The 23,082-nt window shown below is 33.1% G+C and overlaps 2 protein-coding genes across 2 annotated transcripts in view; both read right to left on the bottom strand.

Annotated features, from left to right (window-relative positions):
• LOC117182692 overlaps positions 1 to 4,057 on the bottom strand; it is a 57,047-nt gene extending 52,990 nt beyond the window's left edge. Inside the window, exon 1 of the mRNA XM_033375796.1 lies at positions 3,499 to 4,057. Within this exon, the coding sequence (XP_033231687.1) occupies positions 3,499 to 3,982 (484 nt within the window). The 5' untranslated portion in view covers positions 3,983 to 4,057. The remainder of the gene's footprint in view (positions 1 to 3,498) is intronic.
• A 367-nt stretch (positions 4,058 to 4,424) lies between these two features.
• Positions 4,425 to 22,547, bottom strand: LOC117182691. Its single transcript, XM_033375795.1, has 7 exons — positions 22,390 to 22,547; positions 21,580 to 22,076; positions 20,194 to 20,479; positions 6,465 to 6,617; positions 5,988 to 6,290; positions 5,490 to 5,659; positions 4,425 to 5,340 (listed from the first exon to the last, which is right to left on the bottom strand). The coding sequence occupies exons 2-7, from the start codon at positions 22,055 to 22,057 to the stop codon at positions 5,036 to 5,038; spliced, it is 1,695 nt and encodes a 564-aa protein (XP_033231686.1). The 5' UTR covers positions 22,058 to 22,076; positions 22,390 to 22,547; the 3' UTR covers positions 4,425 to 5,035.
• Positions 22,548 to 23,082: the final 535 nt, after the last annotated feature.

Below are 23,082 nucleotides of genomic sequence, written 5' to 3'. Positions count from 1 at the left end.
TCCCCCCCTCCCCAAAAGTATGAGCAAGATTTTATAAACTCAGATAATGTGAATGCTTATAAATTCTGTTTATCAAATTAATTGATTTGATGAGAATTCACTTTTCGGGTTAAGAACTCAAATATTTCGATGAAAAAATCAACTATGTGGTTGAAAAATAATTTTTTTTGAAAATAAAAAATTTTGGTTGAAAAATTTAACTGTTTTGTAGAAAATTCGTCTTTTTGGAATTAAATTTCCAGATTGTAGTTGAAAAAATTTGTATTGAATTAACATTTTTCTTGGATGAAAATTCAACTTTTTTTGAAAATTTGACTTTTTACTCTAAAAATGTCTCTTTTGTTGAAAAACATACAACTTTTCGGTTACAAATTAATATGTTTTGGTTGGAAATGTATCTATTTTGTTGCAAGCTTGTCCTCCTTGGTTGAATTGAACGGCTTTTTATTTTTAATTAAATCTTTTTTGGTCTAAATATTTACTATTACATTTTTCGTTCAGTATCTATCTTTTTCAGATAAAAATTGAATTACTTAGTTAAAACTGGAACTACTTTATTTAAAAGTCATATTTTTGTTTGATAATTCATCATTCTCGTTCGAAATTTTTCTTGAAAAATTTGATAAAAATTATGTTTTGTATCAAAAATTTATTTTCTTAACTAAAAATTTAACTGTTTCATGTTTTTAAAAATTTTCTCCTCTTAGGTAGAAAACTCATCTATAGTGGTAGAAAATTAATCTTCTTGGAAAAACCGATCTTTTTAGTTAAAATTTTATTTCGTTAAAAATGCAACTATTCTGCTCGAAATTACTTCTTTGTTGATAAATGTTAATTTTTTTAAACTAAAAATGTAACTATTCCATTTTTAGTCGGAAATTTATCGTTTTTACATGAAAATTTATATATTTTGAAAAAAATTCATCTATCTTGATAGAAAATTAGCCTCCTTAGTGGAAATTTCATCTTTCTGGTTGCATATTCATTTTCTAGTTTAATTTATTTTGCTTAAAAGTCGTGTTTTCGTGTTACGAATTTAATTATTTTGGTAGAAAATTCATATCTTTGGTCTTGATAATTTGATATGTTGATGGGCTTCGGTGAAAATTCATTTTTTTAGTTGAATTCAAATATTTCTGATTGAAACTTAAAATATTTTTTGGTGGAAAAATTAACAATTGCAATTTTTGTTTAAAATTTACTTTGTTGGCTTACAATGTATCTCTTTGCTTGAAAAATTTAATATTTTGTTCCAAATTCTTCTTTTTTGGTAGGAAGTTAATCTTGTTTTTCTGAAAATGGATCTCTTCAAAATAAATGTGGAGAAAAACATTTTTTAGCATCAAAATGATTGATATCCTAGGCTTAAAGTTTTCTTATACAAGGAAAAGTCAGACAATCTGAAAATTTAAAAGTTTGTAGCAACACTGGTTCGTCAATTTTTTTAAATATAATTTTTGTTACTTTTAATTGTATTCTTCAGTTACATTTATAATTCTAGTTCACTTTAAAAATACCTAATTATAATCTATGAGTACAAAATGATTTGAATAATATTTGTATGGTCCCTGAGAAGTATTAAACTTCTGGAATTAAATACAACGGCTTACTTGTTTGACACATAGCGGTCGCAACATACAAGTTTTACGTCAGATTAGGTATTAATATACAGTTTCTAACTAAACGAATTCATTTTTCGATTAAAGGGAATTTTAAGTTGGTAGGGTCGTCGATACAATTATTAGGAGTTAAAAACTGTTTTATATTTGGAAATTTTTTGAAAAAAGCTATAGCTAAACGATGGACGGATGAATAATAAATTTATTTCAGTTTGAAATTTCTACAGTAAGTTACGCATTCAAAATAGAAGATAATTGACGTTTACAAAATTTTACAACCATTTAAAAATAAAACAACGTCTTTTCAAGAGAACATAGTGATTAGTATAGCATAATGATTGAATTATTGGCCTCAGAAATAATGATTGAAGAGGACTGAAGAATGTCTTCTGACACTGGTTTCTCCCATTATGCTGAACACAAAATGACAAGCAAATATTTACATAGCCTGTTATTAGTTAAATTTGTTAAATTATTTTTGCAAAGATACATATAAATGACTTGTTTTTTAATAGTATGCCCAATTTTAATGTTCTTATTTTTTCACGCTGAGAATAATTAACGACCTATTTATTGATATACAGACATTATTTCAAGGTTGCCATATATTTTTCATTAAAGGTAATTTTGAACAAGTCAAACAAACATTCTGGTATCATCAAGTGTTAAAAGGATTACTCTATATCTGAATTTGAAGTAAAATGTATCATTAATCCTACATAAATAGGTGGAATACTAAATTTCAAATTAGTGAATAGAAGTACCTATATGTACCGAAAAAATACATTTATTTGTATCGAAATATTCATACAAATATTCCCTCTTTCAGGTTCCGGTATTTATACTGAAAATATTCAGCTATTCGTAATGAAATTTCAGTACACATAGCCACGACCATAGTAAATTATTAATTAATAGTAAAACCTGCTTTTCTGGTCGTAAAGTTCTATGAGTTATAGCAATTATTCGAGGACGTGTAATTCAAAAGTTTTAAAGTGAAAGTCATCAGAATCACAAATTTTATCCTGTTCAAGAAAGTGGCGCATTTTTAAAATAAATGATAGGGTGATATGCAATTATAAGTTCGCATTTATCCTCTCAAAATATTGAAAGAAAGTGTGAATTCCCACTAAAGTCAGTTTATGACATTTTTATTACTCTTTTAAAAAAGTATCCTTTTTTAAATATTTATTTCGTCCAATAAAGTACAACTATCTTGCAAAATCCGCGATTGAGAGATTAGACAAATCAATCGAGTGTTGATAACCAACATCGCTTGATTAAAATACTTTGTATCTTTATTAAACAAAAAGAATATTTAAGCATGAAAAACGTCACATTTGGCGTCTTTGGAAACCTACAGATTGTTTTCTAGGATTTCAATCGTCTACACATAACCGCTAAAATTAATTTTGAATCAAAAAATGTAAACTATCACTGAAAAACTGCTCGAAGTATTGCCTTATAATGGTCAGATATTTATTCTTGAATCTCTAAAGGCGCACTTTTAAAATACGCATGGTGCTAATTTCTTATTTTAGATATTCGCTTCGGACTTCTAACATAAATTTACAAGTTCATTGCCCATGAATCTTCGCTGATGTTTAAACATAAGCTATTTTCAATAAATGAGGCAACTTATTTATTATTTGTTATTTATAACTACACTCAAGTATTAAATTATTACAAAAATATGTTCATTATTCACTTATTAGTAAAAGCCTCTTTGAATAGAAACTACATAAAAAATCCATTTCTTTTGAAGCAAAAAAACTATAAATTATTTAAAATTATTCTTTAAAGAACTCAGTACTATCCTAACCTAAAAAGATTGAATAGAGGTCATATTTTGCATATGTAGAATAACGTTGATGCTTACCAACTCCACCTGCTTGTCTGTCGTTAAATTTCGATACCCGTTCGTCCAACACGAATTCGAGCATTCCATTTCCATTTAAAGTAGGCCCTACTCGCATCTGTAATCCAGGATACATGTTTCCCAAATCCCACCTCAGATTTCTACGCTCCATCAGCGTGGAAGCAGCCTTTATAACATTTCCGAAGTCTTTCGGATCTTCATTCAGGTCAAGAAGGTTACGTCCCTGACCTTCGCTTCTTTCCAGACGCATCTCCCCAAAATCGATTTCATCCTTCTCATTCCACAATTGAAGAGTACTCAGAGCACCCCGATTTATGCACTCGAAAGTACCGTAAATTTTTTTCGAAAGACACGTTCCTAGAGCCTCGTTGAAACCACTTGACTCCTCAATATTAATTTCCGGTCCGAATCCCGTATCCATTATTACCGTCAAACCCGTGGTGAAAAGAGCCAATAAGTACAAATTACGCAATTCATTCTTCATCGCTTTTGAATTTAATTACAAAGATTTAAATTTTGAAAAAAATACTCTTGAAATAATTTAGCTTTTTGTAGCTCAATGATCAAAATTGTTTGAAATTGTCACTCTAAGAACCAGATTCTCCAAAGAAGATAAGTACGAATTTCAACGAGGTCTAAAGTAAAACTGGTGATCCTAGTGACGAGAGCACCCACCTTTATAACTTTCGGGGCATTCACACACGAGAGAACAATCGGTCTCACTTGAAGAACAAACAACTAGCGAAAGTATACTCTTCGAAGTATTTATATTGTCTCATCTGAATCTTCTCTGAAACGCTTCATGCATCCGAGCATATTCGACTTCCGCTGGCGAGGATGATGATTCTGAAGCATGTCACGAAAGAAGATTACGACAACTTAAACTACCAAAGTGAAGCAGGATAAGACAATGAGAGATTACACAATTTTTTTTATAAAATTAACATTTATTTATAAATAGTATAAGTTACATGGATTCGACATGGTCGACATAAATAATCATTGGATAAATCTGTGAGCCGTGCACTTCTGACTAAGAACCGTTCGGGATGTGATTCACAAGGATTTCATGAATAACAAAGATCCATTAGATCAGATCTGGCCCGATGATGCCGGAGGGATGCTGCACGAATGATAGAGTCGTGACCACTTCAGTCTGATCTCCCACCACGAAAAGTCTCTTCGTCAAAAATAAATAATTCTTACATAAACTAGTCTCATAGTCTCTGTCGTAATGCCAACGTCTGTAAAACACTGTCCGTTGTAAAATTGTAAAGTCACTGTCACTGTCTTCATAAGGATTATAGTTTCCTGAATCAGGAATCATGAATCAAGGTTATATATTCAAGATTCATTATTCAAGAATCAAGAGACTTAAAGTCCTTTAGCCTGTCCCTGAGTCGAGAGCTTCATTGGGGTGTTTTTGGAGACATCCATCATTAGCTTGGTCACGATACTCTCGATGATCCCTCGACCACCTTATGGCGCAAGGAGGTACGAGGATGTACAGAAGGAATTTTTCTGATTATATCTAAATCTAGTTTGTTGGTTTGTATGCATTGTATGCAAGGTCCCCAGCTGATCTTGCCCATCCATGGTCATGGTGCTCCTCATGGTGGACTGGGTGAGCTACAACGTCGTAGTTCTGTTGCTTGGAGGCCAACAATTTTTGGAGTCCCAAAACTCCACTGATGACGAGAGCGATTTTACCGAGGACGAGAGCCTTGAAAGCGAGGAGAGCTAGGGCTCCAAGAGCAATGGGGATGAGAGCTGCAGCCTTCAATTTCAAGAGGAGGAGGATTGGCAACAGGGATTTGACGATCTTCTTCTTCTTGCCACGAGCTGAAAATAACGGATGGTATAAGTATTTTGCAAAGTGCCCTCTGTATTATTGATCTGATTTGTCAATCAGATTTTAAACTAAAATAAATTAATGATACACGAAAATGAAATGAAATTTTGATGTTCTATATTACAGAATTGATTCTTACATTCATCGAGGGATCGGGATTCGTCAGCAAGGCTTAGTTCGACGGTATGGGTGCTTAGGAACTTGGAAGTTCTGTCAAGAAGAGCGCTGTCAACTGCAGCTTCTCTGGCTTCAGGTTCAGCGGGCAAAGATGCTTCGATATCATTGAGGGACCTGGCATTATTAGCACGACTGGAAAAATAAAAAGGAATTAGACATATATTCCAAAATGTTGTCCCAACGAAGTATAAATCCCCAACTATAAAAATCTTATTAAACTTTCGTTTTTTATTAACTATGTTGACTATGTTCGTCATAAATTAAAACAATAAGAATTCAACTCCAAATTACACTAGATCTATAAAAATATGAAGACTGAATAAAGTAGCAGTTCATATTGCACAAAACGTAATCCCCGATTTTCTGATAATCCTCATTCACTTGATTACACACGCTGCAATCTCACTGAAATTCACTTTCCCGGCGTATTATCCGCAACGCGTACTCCAGGTATCCTTACCTGTTCTTAGCTTCATCGGTCTGGATGATCCTGAGACCATCGACGATGTTGAATTCCGCGGAACGAACAGCCCTGTCGACGAAATGGAGGGCCTTGAGCTTAAGGCACACCGTGAGGTCGGCCTCATCAGCACAGGAAGAGTAAACGTCAACAGCTTCCTCCAACAAAGAGGGTTGATGGACCTCCTGGGAGGCTGGAGCCGCAAAAGCAGCCGCGGCAAGGGCGAGAACCACTACGAATTTCAACATGATGCAACTCGATACTACTTTTCCGCAGGAGCACTTCTTAACCCCACAGATAATTTAGCACTGAATTGGCTCCTGAGCACCACAGTAAACTTATCCAGGCAGATTTTTTGCTGCTTGAACGACGACGATCGTATCGACACTGGCCGAAAGAATCACGATGCTGCCTTTTATCCTCGGCGCGAAAGGGGCCCGCGTACGTTTTTGAAATTTTGATGGTCCCCACTCTCACCTATTGGTTCTTGAGTGCCGTTCGTCGTGTGTCGTACTTGCTTGACCATCAGCCCGTCCATCCATGCCTACATAGTCTTTCGTGTGTACATAAGACGGGTGTTGGCCCATTCGAGAAGCTGCAAAAGTGTGTGCCTTGCCCCAGTGTGTGTCACTGGTTTACGAGTCATGTGAATCCGTCAATACGTGTATTGTGTGTAAAAGGATGTTGGTGTAAACGCACGTGCGTGCACACAATTATAGAGCACACACGCTATATGCTTCTTCTTCTTTTTCGTGTCCATTCGGTTCAGATCGCAGGTGGGACGGGAGATGTATCGGTCAAAGGCACCGAATTCATCTCGTTGGCTTAGGAACATCGGCCCTCCCCCTCAGAGACTTTCCCCAAAGGGCCCCTCGAGCCACATATGCTTCTTCCCAATTCCGCCTTCCCACGATTTCATCTTCCACGGTTTCAGTATCAAGGTATCAAGTTTTGTCACTAAAAGTTATTATAAGAGACTACTGACACAAAATCCAGTATCTCCAAGAAAAATTATGTACTTGGCCTCTGCTTTCAAGTTTGGAGATAACTTTAAATTATTCCGTTTCCATTTTTGACCTATTTAGTTTGAGGATCATTTATAATTTTTATCGACTAATCATCTTTAGGTTACAACTTCTTTCATAGCTGTAAGATCTTGAGGAAATGAATTTAAGATATTCCAAGTGTTCGGAAAGAAGAGAATATATTATTGTAATTGATTGTTGACTGGAGCGTTTATTGCTAATTATTAGATATAAAGAACATATATCTAAGTTTTGAAATTTTGCATGGAAAATTGACATTTGACATAGTTGCTAATTGCTGCCACGTGAAAGGAATTTGTCTCCACCTATATAAATATATACAGTTGCCGCTTATTCTATTACCATCGGTGTCATTTCTTCTGAAGTTTTATCACTCCTAGAAATCCTGTTTTGCTGAATGGATCTTATTTAATTCATGACGAAAACGGTGAAATTTTTGCAGAATAGGATGGCACTTGAGGAATGCGGGACTGACCTAAAAATCCTTGGTTGTCTGAAACTGAAGTTCCCTGAGAGTCTGCTTGGAGCATTTGACGTGAAATCCAAGGAAAGGTCCAATTTTAGTGGGTAGTTTCATTTCTATGAGTTTACTAATACCAACAAATTCACTGGTATAGATATACGTACATACGTACTGATACCAGCAAAGTGAATGGTATCAGTGAAGTTGCTGCTGATTCCAATAAAATTACTGCTATCAATAATTTAATTGGTATTATAAAATAAAGATATAATGTCAAAAAAATCACTTATACCATGAAGGTTACTTGTATCGATAAAGTTACCGAAAAAATAAATATTATTTAAAAAGTTACTGGTACTAAGAAGTTACTGGAATAAAAGGGATTTTATATCAATAAAAAATGGCTCTCGCATGGTTTCTTTATTTTATATATGTTCATCGGTTGCAATACTTCAATTTCTGTGCTTAGGTCTGATATAAACTGAGATATTATATTTGTTAAATTTGTGAAATCAAAGTTATACGAGAATAAAAAAACCAAAGTAGTTAAGAAACTTTCATTTTTTCAAATAGGACATACAGAACGATAATATTTATTGAAAGAGATAAAAACACTCTTTTCTTCTAAATTATATATTAATTAAGGAGAATTTTGTTTTAATTTTTTAAGCTTCGTTGCTTTCTTTGAATCTAAAATTGTATTTTCATCATTTAACTACTTTATTTATCTATCTTATTTTTCATAGTTCCATTATAATTATGGACTATGAGTACGTTCATCATTCATTTAGTTAAATTCTTCTTTTTACGTTATTCTTATTGCCTTATTCAAAAAAAATTATTTTATACATGAATAATTGTTTGGGTAATATTTTCCAATCATTTTGATTTAAAAATATAAAACCTACTTTCTGAAGTTGCATTCTCTGTATTATGCATCTTATGTATTATTGCGGAATACGTTTTTTTTGTGACCGTAACTTCAAAACCTAAATAACTATAGTTTGATATTCCTTGAAATGGCTCAGATTTAAGATCATTACTTTGAAATATGAGTGAAATTACGGATGATGTGTCGTATAAAGTCGTTGTTTGATGAAGGCATTAAAAATGAAAATGCCAAAATTTTGTGTTCATACGAGTATATCCCAATTACATGATTTAAACATTGCTTCAACTGAATTCCTTTACCTATACAAATGCATTAAAAATAATTGCAACAACTGATTTCAAAATTTATTCACCACTTTTCCCAGAATTAAAAAAAAAGGTTATACGAGATTTTTCATGTGACAAAAAATTTTTCCATCATGCATATTTTAATTTTCTCCTGCATTTTTTTTCGAAAGTTTTTGCAATTTTTTTAAATCTTTCTTGCGTCTGATTTATTTAATTGAAATTTATGACTAAACACACTCTCTAATAGGTCTAAGTAAAAATTCTAATATTAGTCCAATCATTTAAGTTCAGGGAAATAAATTTGTGGATTAGTGTCCAAAGAAAGTGATTTTTTTTCAAATTGGTTAATATCCTTTGTACTTTGTTCTTATTTAAGAATGCAGAAGAATTTTTCATATTGGTTCGACAATTATAAATAATTTTTTTCACGTATAGTTTTCAGTAGTAAGCAATAATAGAAAACTAAAAATTAAAAAAAAAAATGTTTGCTTAATTTATAATTTGTTTTAAGGGGCAAAATACAAGGTTTCTTGAATTAATATATATTACAAAATTTTGGGAAGGCTTAAATATGTTGCACCTAAAATTTTCATTATATCAACTCAGAGAAATATGTCATTTTTTATTTTAGAAAAGGGATTTTCATAATTTAGGAATTTTTTTCTTTTCACAATTTTGGAACGTTTTAAACAGCATGAATAATTTGTTACCTATGAAACAAAAATTATAACATGTTTTACTGGTTCGAACTGAAGAAATCTCAGATTCCTAATATTGAACATTTTCCGAAAAAGTGAGTAATGATTATTTTTCCTCATCTTAAACAATTCGATTAGTTTTAACATTTTTACTCTGATCTGCAGTGGGCTGCGGGGCCACCAAAAGTGGCCAAAAACCAACTTGAAATTTACTAACCGAAGACGTATTCTTCATAATAAAGATGAGTTAAACAAACTTTTTACCCAATTTCATTATATTCAAAATAGTTCTTTTATGATATTGAAGAGCAATATGAAATAAAGAAACTGTTTTTTCTTGTTGTTCTTACTGTTTTTTAAAGAGTCGTTCTGAAAAGCACGTTCATTATATTGTGGATCTAAAAACGCAATTGTTGTTATTTATTAGAGTGGTCAGAAATTAATACGATATAAGTAATAAATCCAAACATTAGCTCGGTTTTGAATCCTCTCCCTTGAGAAATTTATAGTAAAAGACATTTTCTGAATCAAAAGTTGCCTCAAAGTTCCACCTGGTATATAACGTTCTATAGTGCTTTTAGATTCAATATGATGTTTACTATCAGGTTATTTGCCATTTTCTGCTACTTTTGACACTTGCCAAAGATATTATATGAACGGGATGACTGAAAAATCCCAAAAAATAAAATTACGCAAAAATAAAATTACGCAAAAATAAAATTCCCAATTAATGCAATTCCACAATTGGAGAATTCCCGAATAATAAAACTCCCGACCTCAAATTACCGAATTATAAAATATCCAAACTCGAGAATTCCCAAAAATAAATAATTAAACAAGGTTGGGCCTTATCGTCCCGAAAAAATGGTGGAGTTGAACATGGGGATGGGCAAGCCGTCCCAAAAATTCGGAACAAATATCCAAGTTTATAAAAAATATTTTATTAGTCATCCCGAGTTTCGAGTGAACGTATGCCGTTTAGAACGCCACTTTTTTAGCTGAGTATATTTGTAGGCATTTTCGTGTGAGCAAAAGAATTTGTTAATTCACAAGCCTCAAAATAATTTGTGGACAATTTTTTTTTCATAATAATAACTTAAAATTTTCAAATTATTTTGACTAACGGACAACCTCAAATTTTCGGACTTAATCCAAATAACCGCACGGATCCAAACTTTAATTACTATATCGCGCTAAAAAATGATGCTGGGCTATGATGTCAGGAAATCGTGTAAATTAATTTAATCCATTGGATGTCGCACCGAGCGTTTAACGGTTTTTGTAGAATGTGCGTGCGTTGGTGATCGGTGTGTGCGAGTTGGGTCTGAGCCAGACCTCCCTGGAGAGGATGGCCGCGCCTTACGATGACCCCGAAGTCTCCTGGTTAGAAGAAGAAAAAAAAGAAACGTTTTAAAATATGCATACGATATGCCATACCAAAGAACTCGCGCAAAAGAAAGAACCCTGATACGCGACAGACTTTCTCCTAACCGACGATTCTCTTGGTGGAAATTTAAACCTGACGTTTTCGCATGCTGAAGACCATCAAATTTTAGTAAAGGTATGGTGCAAAATCTAAACATCACAAGAAGAATTTTCAGGCAAGTTCTTTCTGTAGAAAAAACACCAAATGAAGAGGTTAACCAAAAAGCTAATGCTTGAGGTGAATTCAATAAAGAACGTGCTCCAAGTAGCTATAGTGATGGAACACTTTCCTCTCCACGACGCCGGCGAGAGTGAACTCGACTCAGAGGATCGAGGTCAGGTCAAGGCCCCCTGGAAGCGCAGGCTCTGTACCGCGTTCCAAGATCATCCTCCTCCTCCTCTTTCTCCTTCTTCTTCTTCTTTTTATATCTCAGACATTATTTTATTTTACTTAAATTATTCTCACAATTACTTGGACTTGCCTCAAGTATTTTTTTTCCTCTTATGGATAATTGGTTGCACAAAGATTAATATTTTACATACACAATTACACATGCAAGATCAAGAAGCGGTGATGCTGACAGTCGTTCCTGTAGAAAGTAAGGAGAAAGGAACATTATAATTATTGAAAATGCCTAATTTATGGGAGCGCAGTTCACACTGGGCAATTTACTTCTCAGTGAAACTGAAATGAAATATTAAGATAGTGTTGCAAACATTTTAGAGGCTTTAAAAATGTTGTGTATTACTAAGTTTTATAACGTAATAAAATTAATATTCCAGAAAAAGTATCGCATGCATTATTAATATGTAGGACACATAGAAAATTAGCTGCAAATAATTTATTTGATGTAGGAACCGTTCAAAAACTACGTCACTTCAAGAAGGAAGAGGTAAACAGGTTCTATGATAATTTGTGACAATGGGGAGAAGGGTTGAAGCAGAATGTGACATCACAGATAAAAAATATGAATGCGAATAAAAATTTTTTGATATACTTGAAAAAATGAAACATAGTCATTTTTTTACAAGCAAAGCTCTCAAATAAAGACTTCGCGCTCTTTACCCGATACCCCGCTTTAACTTTTTATTACAAAATTTTATTTCTTCCGCATATTGAAGCCACTTTGTTTAAATTTTTTTTCGCTAGAATGTGAATAATCATTAACTCTATTCAAATCTTTATAATAACTTTGAAAATATTTGAAATATTTTTGAAATATTTGGTTTTATTCGTGAAATTATTGAAATATTTGTGAATTCTTTGGGAAATCATCAGAGTCTTCACCCAATCTTTTAAATCCATCCGAAATCTTTCGAAATTTTTGGGAAATCATTCAAATCTTTGTGCAATCTTTGAAAAATATTTGAAATATTTTTTAAATATCTGGTAATATTTTGGAAATATTTGGGAAATTATTAAAGTCTTTGGGAAAACGTTAAAATCTTTTAAATCCATCTGAAGGCTTTGTGAAATAATTGAAGCATTTGTGAAGTCTTTTAAATACATCCAACATCTTTCGGAAATCATTGAAATCTTCGAAATATTTCGAAACATTTGAAATGTTTTTTAATTATTTGGTAATATTTGTAAAATTATTTAAATCTTTTTGAAATCTTTGGGAACTCATTTATGCCCTTGAGAAATCTTTCGAATCTATCTGTAAAATTTGCCAAATCTTCTTAAAATTATAGAAAATCCTTGTTTGGTCTATTAAGTCTATCTGAAAGCTTTGTGAAATGATAAAAGTTTTGGTGAAATCTTTTACATCTACACGAAACCTGTGCGAAATCTTTAAAATCTTTGAGAAACCATTAAAATTTTTATGAAATCTTTTATATCTATCCAAAATCTTTGCCAAATCTTTAAAATATTTATAAAATCTTTTCGAAATATTTGTCAAATCTTTGGGAAATCATTGAAATCTTTGATCAGTTAGATATTTAGTCTTTGTTAGATATTTGAAGTATTTTTGAAATATTTGTGAATATTTGTGAAATTATTCAAATCTTTACGAAATTATTTATGACCTTAAAAAATATTTTGAATCTATCTGAAAACTTTCCCAAATCTTTGTGCAATTTTTAGAAAATCATTAAAATCCTTATTCAATCTTTGAAATCTATCCGAAAGCTTTATGTAATGATACAAATATTTGTAAAACTTTTTAGGACTACCCGACATCTGTGCGAGATCTTTAAATTCTTTAAGAAATCTTTGTGAAGTCTTTGAAATTTATCAAAAAATATTTCTTTAATATTTGCGAAATATCCTTGAAATGTTTGGTAATACAGTGAAACTCTTCTATAGCGCTGATTTTGGGCCTGACGGTGGGTGGGAACTAACTCATTATAGCCCGATTCGCTCTTGTTTGTTCACGGTTGAGAGCACGCCTGAGGGACAGCCGCAGGCCCCGTGCACCCCGCGCAGCTCTTGTTACATCTACCTGCAGCACGGCGTCAATTCTAGGAAGAGCTATAAAAGGGAGGGGTTTCAAAGGGTTTTACTGTATTTGTGAAATGATTGAATTTTTTTTTTTATTAAAAATAATATTTGGCCTAAAAACTTTATTTTTTTCGTCTGTAAATGCGTCTTCTTGCATAGAAAATTCTATTATTTTGGTAGAAAATTCAACCCTTTGGTTAAAATTTACTGTTTGGTCGAAATTTTATACTTTTGGGCAGATAATTTAACTGTTTTGTAAAAGCTTTGCCTTTTTAGTTGAATTCATTTGTTTTTTATTTAAAATAAAAATTATTTTGGTTCAAATATCAACTAATATCAATTGCATTTTTTTTAGAATGATCCTTTTCATTAAAAACGCAATTAATTGTTCAAATATGGAACTTTTTTGTTCAAAGCTCATTTTGTTGTTGAAAACTCAACAATTTTGTCAAAAATTGCACTATTTTAATCAAAAGTTAAATTTTTTGGTCGAAAAATCTCTTCTTCAAAACCTGAACTCTATTCTAAAAATTCGTCTTTGGATTAAAACTGTACTAATTTAATTTGAAAGTGGAACTATATGTTGGTAAATTGTAATCTTCTTCTGTATTGAAATTGTACCATTTGTTTGAAAGTTCATTTTTGTTATTTAAAAATTCAACTATTTCGTGAGAAAGTCAATTATTTTGTTGAAAATTCGTCTCGTTTGTTGTAAAGTTTAATTATTTGGTTTCTTAATTCAGCTATTCGGTCTAAAATGATTTTTGTTTGCTTGTTGAACTCATGTGATTTTTATACTGAATTCAATATTGTACCTATACGTTAATTTTGTTTAAAAGAATTTATTCCCTTATTTGAATGCAAAACCATTTTTTTCATTTGTTTTGGAGCATTTAGGGCTGTAATGTCTATCAAAATTTTATGATTGTATATTTTTTGTTTTATTTTAAGCTTTTATTAAATTAAATAAAGAAAAATTTTGACTAAAATCAAACTTCGTATACTGATCTGTTACGCAGAAGAAAAGGGATGGGAACAGTTTTCAAAATAGCGTGACGTTGTTTTGTTACAATCCCTTAGTGTAATAAGCATCTACCTTCTGTAACTATTTAAAAAAAATCTTCAATTCTTTGTATTCATGCAAATTCTCATTCTCCCTCATGCGCTAAAACTCAATTAATAGATGCTTACCTCAAAAATCGACATTTTCATTCAGTAAAGTTAATTTTTACCAGTTTGGTACGAAAATGCTCGATGGTCCCTTTTGAGTCCACATGAAAATCTTCTCAGATAATCATTCAACGAGAAAGTTGACTGACCGGATTTATGAAATGGATAGTAATCACCTGGCCGAAATAAGCGCCTGGGCAAATTTATGTCAACGAATTTTTAAAGTTTGCAGCATAATTGAAGCTAAGAGGTTGAAGCATGATAGTTTCATGTTAACTGGTATCGAATTTAAAAATAGTCTAGAATTAAGTATTCAATACTAGGATACATTTTCGAAAGTGTGAGATTTGAGTTTCTAAACTTCAAATTATTCTAATAGTATTACAGTCAATGACTGCTTTACATGTAACCGAAGAACTCTCACTTTTTGAATGACGTCCTTTCAGCCAGTATATGGACAATCTTTCTAAACTCTTATTCATTTAATCTAAGAAAATATGGATTGATATTATAAAGAAAGTTAGCGGAGATAGAAAAAATATTTCTTACACTTTTTAATGATAATAATTAAACAGATTGTAATGTTGTTGCTCAACAATACGAGTAATTTTAGAAAATATCCTATGTATTTTATTAAATTATTTTTAGTAATTAGATCACAATAAATCAAATAAGAATCTATTTGAGAAGGTGAGATAATTCAGTGATTCCGTTCTGTTTTAATTCTAAAGTCAATGAATGTAAGTGAAAATATTTCATGCTCGCCGTGATAAAAAAACATGTAATTATTAGTTCATCGCTCGCTTCTGTTAAGGAACAGTCGTGCCCGTCTACGTATTACACAAATAATTATTTTGTTTCAAAACCCTGTACACGAAACTTAAAAAATATTTAAAGTGATTTATTATGAAAAAAAATTAATAGGAAAAAATTGTTCAACCAAAAAAAGATCTACAAATTTATGATTAATGATGTTTTAAAGGTCGCGTAGCTTTGGCTTTAATCGCAAAAAATAATAATTAAAATAAAAAGATAAATTTTCGAAAGACCGACACAAGGTACATATCAAACGAAATAAAAAAAATTGTTTACTCAAAAATGATACACATAAGAAACCATTTTTAAAAGGATGAGTATTTTTTGTTTTAATCGTAGAAAATAACAATAAATTACAAAATTAATTTTGGGAAAAACGATATAAGATTCAATAAAATGTTAATTGAAAAAATTGGTTGCCTAAATTAAATCTATAATTTTCCTTTGAACCTCAATACTATAGAAGTGACTATTATACAGTTTAAAAATTACTCAATTTTTGTTTTTTATTCAGCATTAAAGCTAGACTTTTTTTGTGTCTGTTGTGTATTTCGAATTTTGGCCTTTCAGTTCTTTTGCCCGGTGACCTGCATGTGCCTTAGGATAATTTTACCAAATAATGTGTAAAATGTTAAAGTATTCTCATAAATTCAGAGCGACGTACTTTATGAATTTCATTCTGTTAGGGACTATGATATTAAATTTATATGTGAAGATTTTTAAGGTATATCTTTATACAATATTATTTTAATATTTTTAAAAGAAACATTTAAAATCAATTTATTTCATGAATGTGAAATATCTCAAGTTATCTTTATTTGCATGTCAAACAAAAATTCAGATTAAAAAACAGCCGATGAATATTATTGGTGACCACAGCCCTCAGTACACATTAAAAAAACTTCTAAAGCATCTGTTTACAACAATACATTATAATTACCAAGTTTAAAACGCAAAGATTACCGGCGTCGAATTCCGAAGTCCATTTAAATTCATCCATATGTATTTTATGTGTTTTACAAAGTTTATTCTCTAATTAAACTAAATTTAAAATACTGATTGAATTTCAGAAATAAGCCAGAAGGCAGCGGGACATACTAAATAGGTCCTTAGAGTTTACCTTTATGTCATGTGACTTGACATATTTACGACATACTTTGGATCTTTTTATACCATGTTCATTTGTGACTGAGTGAATTATTTTTTAATTATTGATTCCAGGTTGTTGAACCAAGCATAGATACAAATACCACATCAGATTTATTGTTCGGTATGCATTAAATCAAAAGCAAATTCTAACGAGTGTGTGAGTACCTGCAAGCTCGTTAAATTTAAACTACGTAACTGTAGATGGTGGTGGTGTCTTTAAATGGTGAAATGAGACGACAATTATTATTGTAGGTTGTAATATCCGTAGTATTAAAACTTGCGTGCTATGAAGAAGCGTAGGTAGGTTAGCAAGATCGCTTAGAAGGCGGGCTGGTGTGAAATGGTTGCTATTAACTAGAATACAAGGATTAGAGAACAAATGCAATTACTGTGATTCCTCATTTGTTCGATTATACCAGTGGAAGGCACTTCCTTTTTTTAGGACAGTAAAGCAAGATATTTGGAGAGAGTCTGGCGACTGAAAGTCTACGACCGATTCTTACAACATACGTAAAAAGGTGAATGAATAAACGGTCACAAACGATGATATAACTATAACGGCTCTCCATTTTTACACCTTATCCATATCTGCATTTTTATTATTATTTTGCTAATTTTGCAGTAGCAGTATTTAATTATCCTACTGTTAATATTCAATTATCTTTACAATGTTAGGAAAGTACTTTAATTTCTCTTAATTTAGTAGCATTTCATTTTTATTTTAAGTCTGAATCTCAAAAAATGTCTAGGATTCTACAAATCCGAGAAGTTTAGAGGTTGGTAAGTGCACATGAGAGCTAATAACGGTATACATTTTTTAATGAATTCGGCACTGAGTCACCACGACGAATTCTTATGTGGCCTTCGGGTCATTCTCAAGAGTGTCGAAATATTCTTGCATTTAATTATATGGATCTCGGTTCTCAAGAAGTTCGAGAAATGTTCGAAGAAAATCATATGGAATTCAGATAATATATGTATGAGATATCTTATTTTTGTCATTTGCTTGTTTCTAACGAGGTAAAAAGTGGTTTAAGAGATTTTTTAATAAAGATATTAATTTTATTTCATCAACAATGAAGCTAAGCTAGTTTTGACCAAAGGCCTCGTTGACATATTGGAAATATGCAAACTAAAAAGACAGATACATAACTAACATTGTCGCTTAGGTCGACTTTTCCATTACCACGTTGAAGAGAATAACCCTAAACCACAAAGCCACTTACGTATCTTTTTACCTTGGAGGATAGTATGGGATGGGTATTACTTTATTTCTTGACGGAATTATGATTGATGGAACCTGGCGTTGGAGTCCGATAGAAATTGGAATAAAGCAAATAAATTTGCATTATTATATGTATTTCAGGAAAAAAGTTTAGTTTGTTTTTGTTTAGTTTCAGGAATAGGTTCCATAACAGTAATAAAAGAAAAAACTATTTTGACGATAAAAACTTTGTTTTTAATTTTCTCTTCAAAACACTTTTTGAGAGCATCTCAGAATAAAAAAGAATGCTGAAAATCGTTAAACCTTATTACTTGTTTGATCTTAAATTTTTAAATGAAATTAAATCAACCAAAAATTTATCTGCATTCATACGCAGTGAGGCACTTCAATAGCCCTCCCTTCTATAGCCTTTCCAAGAATTGACGGCGCGTCGCAGGTAGGTATAAAGGGAGCTGTGCAGCGTGCGCGGGTCTACGACTGTCAATCAGGCGAGCACTAAGGCGTGAATAAACAAAAGCGGAGTGGGCTATAATGAGTTAATTCCCACCCATCGACAGCCCCAAAATCGGCGCTATAGAAGAGTTTCACTGTATTTGGATTTATGAAAACGTGTGAATAAATCCTGAAATTCACAAAGTGACATTCTTGAATAGAGACAATTTTTTGCGGAATTCAAGTTTATATATGCATTTAAACTTAATTTTAAGGTGTAACCGCGCAAATAAAAATATCCATTATTGTTTTTTGTTGTGCTCAGTCAAAGCTTTCGCCATTTTCCAAAATACATAATCTAATTATCTCGAACTAATTTTAAAAAGTAAATAAAATCTACTGAAAATTGATGCAATCAAACTTCAATGACAATGAAAAGTGTAAAAATGACTAATTGTCTGATCAATTATGGAAATTCAATGAAAATTTTCTTAGATCTTAAATTATCAATTATTTCTTGCTTTACACGGTATTTGAAGTTTAATATGCGCCTCTTATAATTATTTTAATCCATTACCCGCTTAAAGATTTACTCAATACAGTTTTAGAAACTCATAAGATCATGAAATATTTAAAGAAATTTTACGTATTAATTCCTCCTCATGTTTCGCATCGAAGTACCCACATAATTACTTAAATTAACCTGAAAGTAATCTCAGATATGTATTTGCTCCATATCAAGCCCGAATATTGTAAAGTATAAAAAAACCTACCAACGATTTCAATCTCTCCAAAATAATTGAATAATTCCAACACTCTAAAGTCTCTCTTTCGCTTTCACCTGCAGCAGCAAACTCTTAATTTTATGATTCAAATGGTATAGTTTGGAAACCTCCTCAATAAACAGTCGAAAGAAACTTAAAGCGTCTAATCTGAAATGAGGAAACAAAAACCCACATTTCTCACTTAGCCATAGAGAAAATCAGAAAATAAAGCTCAGATTTTCTGTCAAGACCACCCAGATGACAAGTTTAAGAACCAGAGATGTTACCATGAAAGACTGCTTTTTCTTCATGGCAGGTAGAGAGTGTTAGGCACACCTTGGAAAGGCACACCGGCCACGGATGCTGACTGGCCTGGTCGGCCTGGTTTACTTCCTCGCAATCCATGTGCGTGAGCCTGTCACGCATGTGTACGGCAACCACGCGCGTAACCACATACGCATAGTGCGTAAGGTGCATTTCGCGCCAAGTTTTGTTCCCTCCTCGTAACAAGCCTATATGTAGGTAAGACGACTCTTTTCTCTTCGTTGCATCAAGCCTTGAAAACTTCAAGACGGAAGGAAAATTAATTTGCTCTCCTGGCCTGTATCCAGATCCTAAATCGATTGTCGCAGTCCGACTATCTTTCGATCCCGTCTTGCAGCTGTCGGCGTAACTTGTCCACTATGCAGGAAACATTACCCCACTTCCACCTACTATCGTATCCGAAAGCTATTTCTTGCCCGGCCCTTACTTTCGTCTACTGAATCGACATGAATATCAGTCAAGCTCCAATTACTTTATAGTGCCTCCCCCTTTTCCCTTGCCAAACAATCGGATATCTGTTATTTTTATACTTGAGCGAAGCACAAATCCAACCTTGAATTACGGTTTTGCTTTATCATGATACTCCTACTTCCTGGAGAAATTCTTTCCAACCTACAATTATCCCTAAAAGTACCGACCAACAACTATTACAAGAATTTTATGTACCATATTAGACATTTGAAAATAGGATAGAGAAAAGACGACAGTCAGTTTGAAAAAGCTTAATTTATTAAATATTTATAAATATACATTCTTGGGATATTACGATACACGATTTGTTTTTTCTCGACGAATAAATACTGAAGAAAAAAGATGAGGGTCAAGTGATGAGAAGAATGAGCAAAGATAAAGTACAGAATGAGATTAAGGAAGAGTGGATAGTCAGAGTTAAGAATTAGAACAGTCGAGGAGTCAAAGAGTCGATGAGAGTTCGGAAGGAAGTACACGTAGACCAAGTGATAGTGAAAATAGAATAGAAGAATGAAAATCACAGTGCAGCGAAAGACAAGTCTAGACGATGGGAAAAGAAAGAAGTCTTAGAATGTAAAGTCTCTTAGATCTTGTTGTCTAAGCTGAAGAAGGTTTGTAGGCGTTGTACGCAAGGTCATGGCTTGACCTCGCCCAGCCGCTTGAGCCGTGTCCCGAGACTTGAACTACCTCGTGGCCGTGATCGTGACTGGAAACCAGCTTCTTCAGACCAATGATCGAAGCAAGAACCAGCGCCAATTTGCTCACAATCAAAGCTTTTCCAGCCAAAAGTGCAAGTGCTCCGAGCGCCAAGGGCACCAACGTTCCTCCAATCAGCAGGGGAATGGCGAGCAGTCCTCCCATACCTTTCCTTTTCTTTCCTCGGCCTGAAAAACAAATATCGACATTAGTAAATAAACTCGTTATCATCTTCAGAGAAAGTGTTTACACATGCAGCGACACATCTTTAAAATTGTTTAAATTTTTCAAGAGCTGGAATGTGCGAACTGTCTCAGATTTCGGTTTAATAATATCTTTAGAGAAAGTCTCAAATTTTCATGTATAATTTACATTATTGATATAATATGATTTGGCCATGACGCGCCCAAGTTGATCTCACATTAGTTAGCAGATTTTCTTTATAAATAAAAATGCCCTAAAATTGGTGTGAAAATTGCACATTGTAAAATGAAAAATTTTGTAGGAGTTTAGCAACGTATGTATATATTTTCTTTAAAAGTTTAAATGTAACCTGTTGTTTTTTCACTTTTGTAGTTTTACTAAAAAAGTTAGCAACTACGTTTCATAAAATTCTTCAATTTTACAATTCTGTGTGATCGAATTAGATGCGCAAAATTGGAAATCAAGAGATTCATCGGATGCTTCTTTAACAAAAGTTTTAATCCTCTTAGTAAGGTGTTTCAAAGTATTGTTTCTTATAAACCTAGAATCATTGTGTCTACAATTTTTTAAACAATAAATGATAAGAATGTTCAATTTACACGATCTACATCACTCAAAGAAACTAATTAAGCAAATCCATGCTTAAAATAATAATCTCTTGTACATAATATATTGAGTATAATTAACAATTTTTTGAATCTAATCTTTGAAAAACGGTATTCATTGTGCAAACAGAAATCTAACGAATTGCATTTATTTGAAATAAAGTACTGTCTATTCAATAATTTCTGATACAAATCTTAAAAATTCATTAGTCTGAGACTGCTTCTCACACTTTTTTAATTTTATTTCAACTTTCAGGGATCAACAATGGTTCAAGGTTATTTTGCAAAATAATCTTACTCGTAAAATATAGTACAAATCTTTGGGATTTTGAGAAGTCTGGAGTGGTACATAGTTTTTCTGAACTATTTAAACAAATAGACAAAATAAGCGCCCGGATTAATGTGCACTACTTTTAAAATCTCTTACCACAATTCAATATTATTTGCAATAATGGTAGACTATCTTAAACCATATTCACCTTCATCAGTGAGACTCCTCTGGAGTTCTTCAACATTGGGAAGTTTGAGCTTAAGTGTGTGACTTTGGAAGAAGCTAACAACTTTGTCGAGGATCATGGTGTTCAGAGCATCTTCACGGTCATCAAGGGCCCTTGGTAATTGAGCCTCGATTTCTTCAGGGGACTTTGGTGGCTCATCGTGAGAGATAGGGTCGTCTTTGACCAAAGTAATTCCCTCAACAATGTTGAGTTGTAGACTCCTCGAGACCCTGTCCATGGCAGATAAGAGCTTTAATTTCAGACAAGCGCTCATCTCTGATCCTGAGCACTCCTTGTAGACTTGGTAAACGTATCGAAGGTCTCCAAAGACACCTCCCCCACCCGACCTAGAACTTTGGTCATCAATGCTGTTGCTGGTTGGATTCGTCTCAGCTGACCTTGCTGAGACTGTGACCAACAAAACAGCGATGCAAATACAGTACTGGGCCAATAATCTCATCCTGGTTCACGAAAGGTACCTGCAAAAATTGTACAATTAGTATAAATTGGAGACGATAAGTCTCTCTTCAGGATTCTCCTTGCTAGGGGTATTAGTGTTACTAGGATATTATCGAAAAATTTTCTCTCATTTGAAAACATAAATCCAATAAACGAAAACACCAAATCGAAATTTTAATACTGAATGATAACACAATGTAATCCACAAAACAAAGTTACAAGTTCTGAGGGAACCGGAAGTGCCGAAACGACTGGGTTCTCACGTGTCTCACTGATTCAGTACTATATCCCTTGAGCGAAGATTTATTCAAGTTGTAATCACGAACACTGTACCTTTTTGTACTATATATAGTAACCGGTTCGCGAGATTCGATACGAATCAAATTTGCGCCTTTCCTCCAGACTTCAACTACTACAAGCTACTATGCTCGCTGCTAAACCGCGAGATGCGTTCTTGAGAGCACTCTACGTGGACTGTACGTAACGGAAGCCCTGCCCTAGCTCTATATATCTGGTCAGGTGTACCACCGTACTCGGGGATATTCTCCCCCACCAGCGAGTGCCCGGCTAAGAAGCCAACCATTTTCATATACAATCATTTGAGAGCGGTTTACGTTTCAACGACAAACAACCACCGAACCGAGTCGGGACGAGAGCAGGGAGCAATGGGTACCTCAGTATCTCTCCCCTTTTGCAGGTATTGCCTTCTACTTCGACACTTGTACTCGATAACGTACATGAAGGTGGTCGAGTCGCCCTGAACATCACCCAAACCGGCACGTTCATTATTTTCAGCACAAAGAGTTTTTTCGGTACTTACCCTCTATCCCGAATTCTCCTTTGAGTGCCAGCAAGTGCCTTTCCCCCACTGAGAATGAGTCACATGCTTTAGAGCTTATTTATTTATTTTTCCAAAGTCCTTAATTTTTTACTCACGTATTATATACCTCTGGTTTACCTGCGATTTCACTTGCCTTATCACCTCACGCAAATCATTCTCACGGTACTACCAAATTTCACCTGCCC

Source organism: Belonocnema kinseyi, chromosome 2 (assembly GCF_010883055.1).
Source record: "Belonocnema kinseyi isolate 2016_QV_RU_SX_M_011 chromosome 2, B_treatae_v1, whole genome shotgun sequence".
In the NCBI taxonomy this organism is placed as follows: domain Eukaryota; kingdom Metazoa; phylum Arthropoda; class Insecta; order Hymenoptera; family Cynipidae; genus Belonocnema; species Belonocnema kinseyi.
This window is presented reverse-complemented; position numbering and strand designations above follow the sequence as displayed.

Excerpts from the sequence above, each read along its gene's own strand:
- LOC117182691 (XM_033375795.1), bottom strand. The coding sequence starts at position 22,057 with ATGAGATTATTGGCCCAGTACTGTATTTGCATCGCTGTTTTGTTGGTC. Across the intron at positions 6,291-6,464 it reads CGGCACTCAAGAACCAATAG|AATTATCTGTGGGGTTAAGA; the intron begins GTGAGAGTGGGG and ends AATTCAGTGCTA. Across the intron at positions 5,341-5,489 it reads ATCCCGATCCCTCGATGAAT|CTCGTGGCAAGAAGAAGAAG; the intron begins GTAAGAATCAAT and ends CGTTATTTTCAG.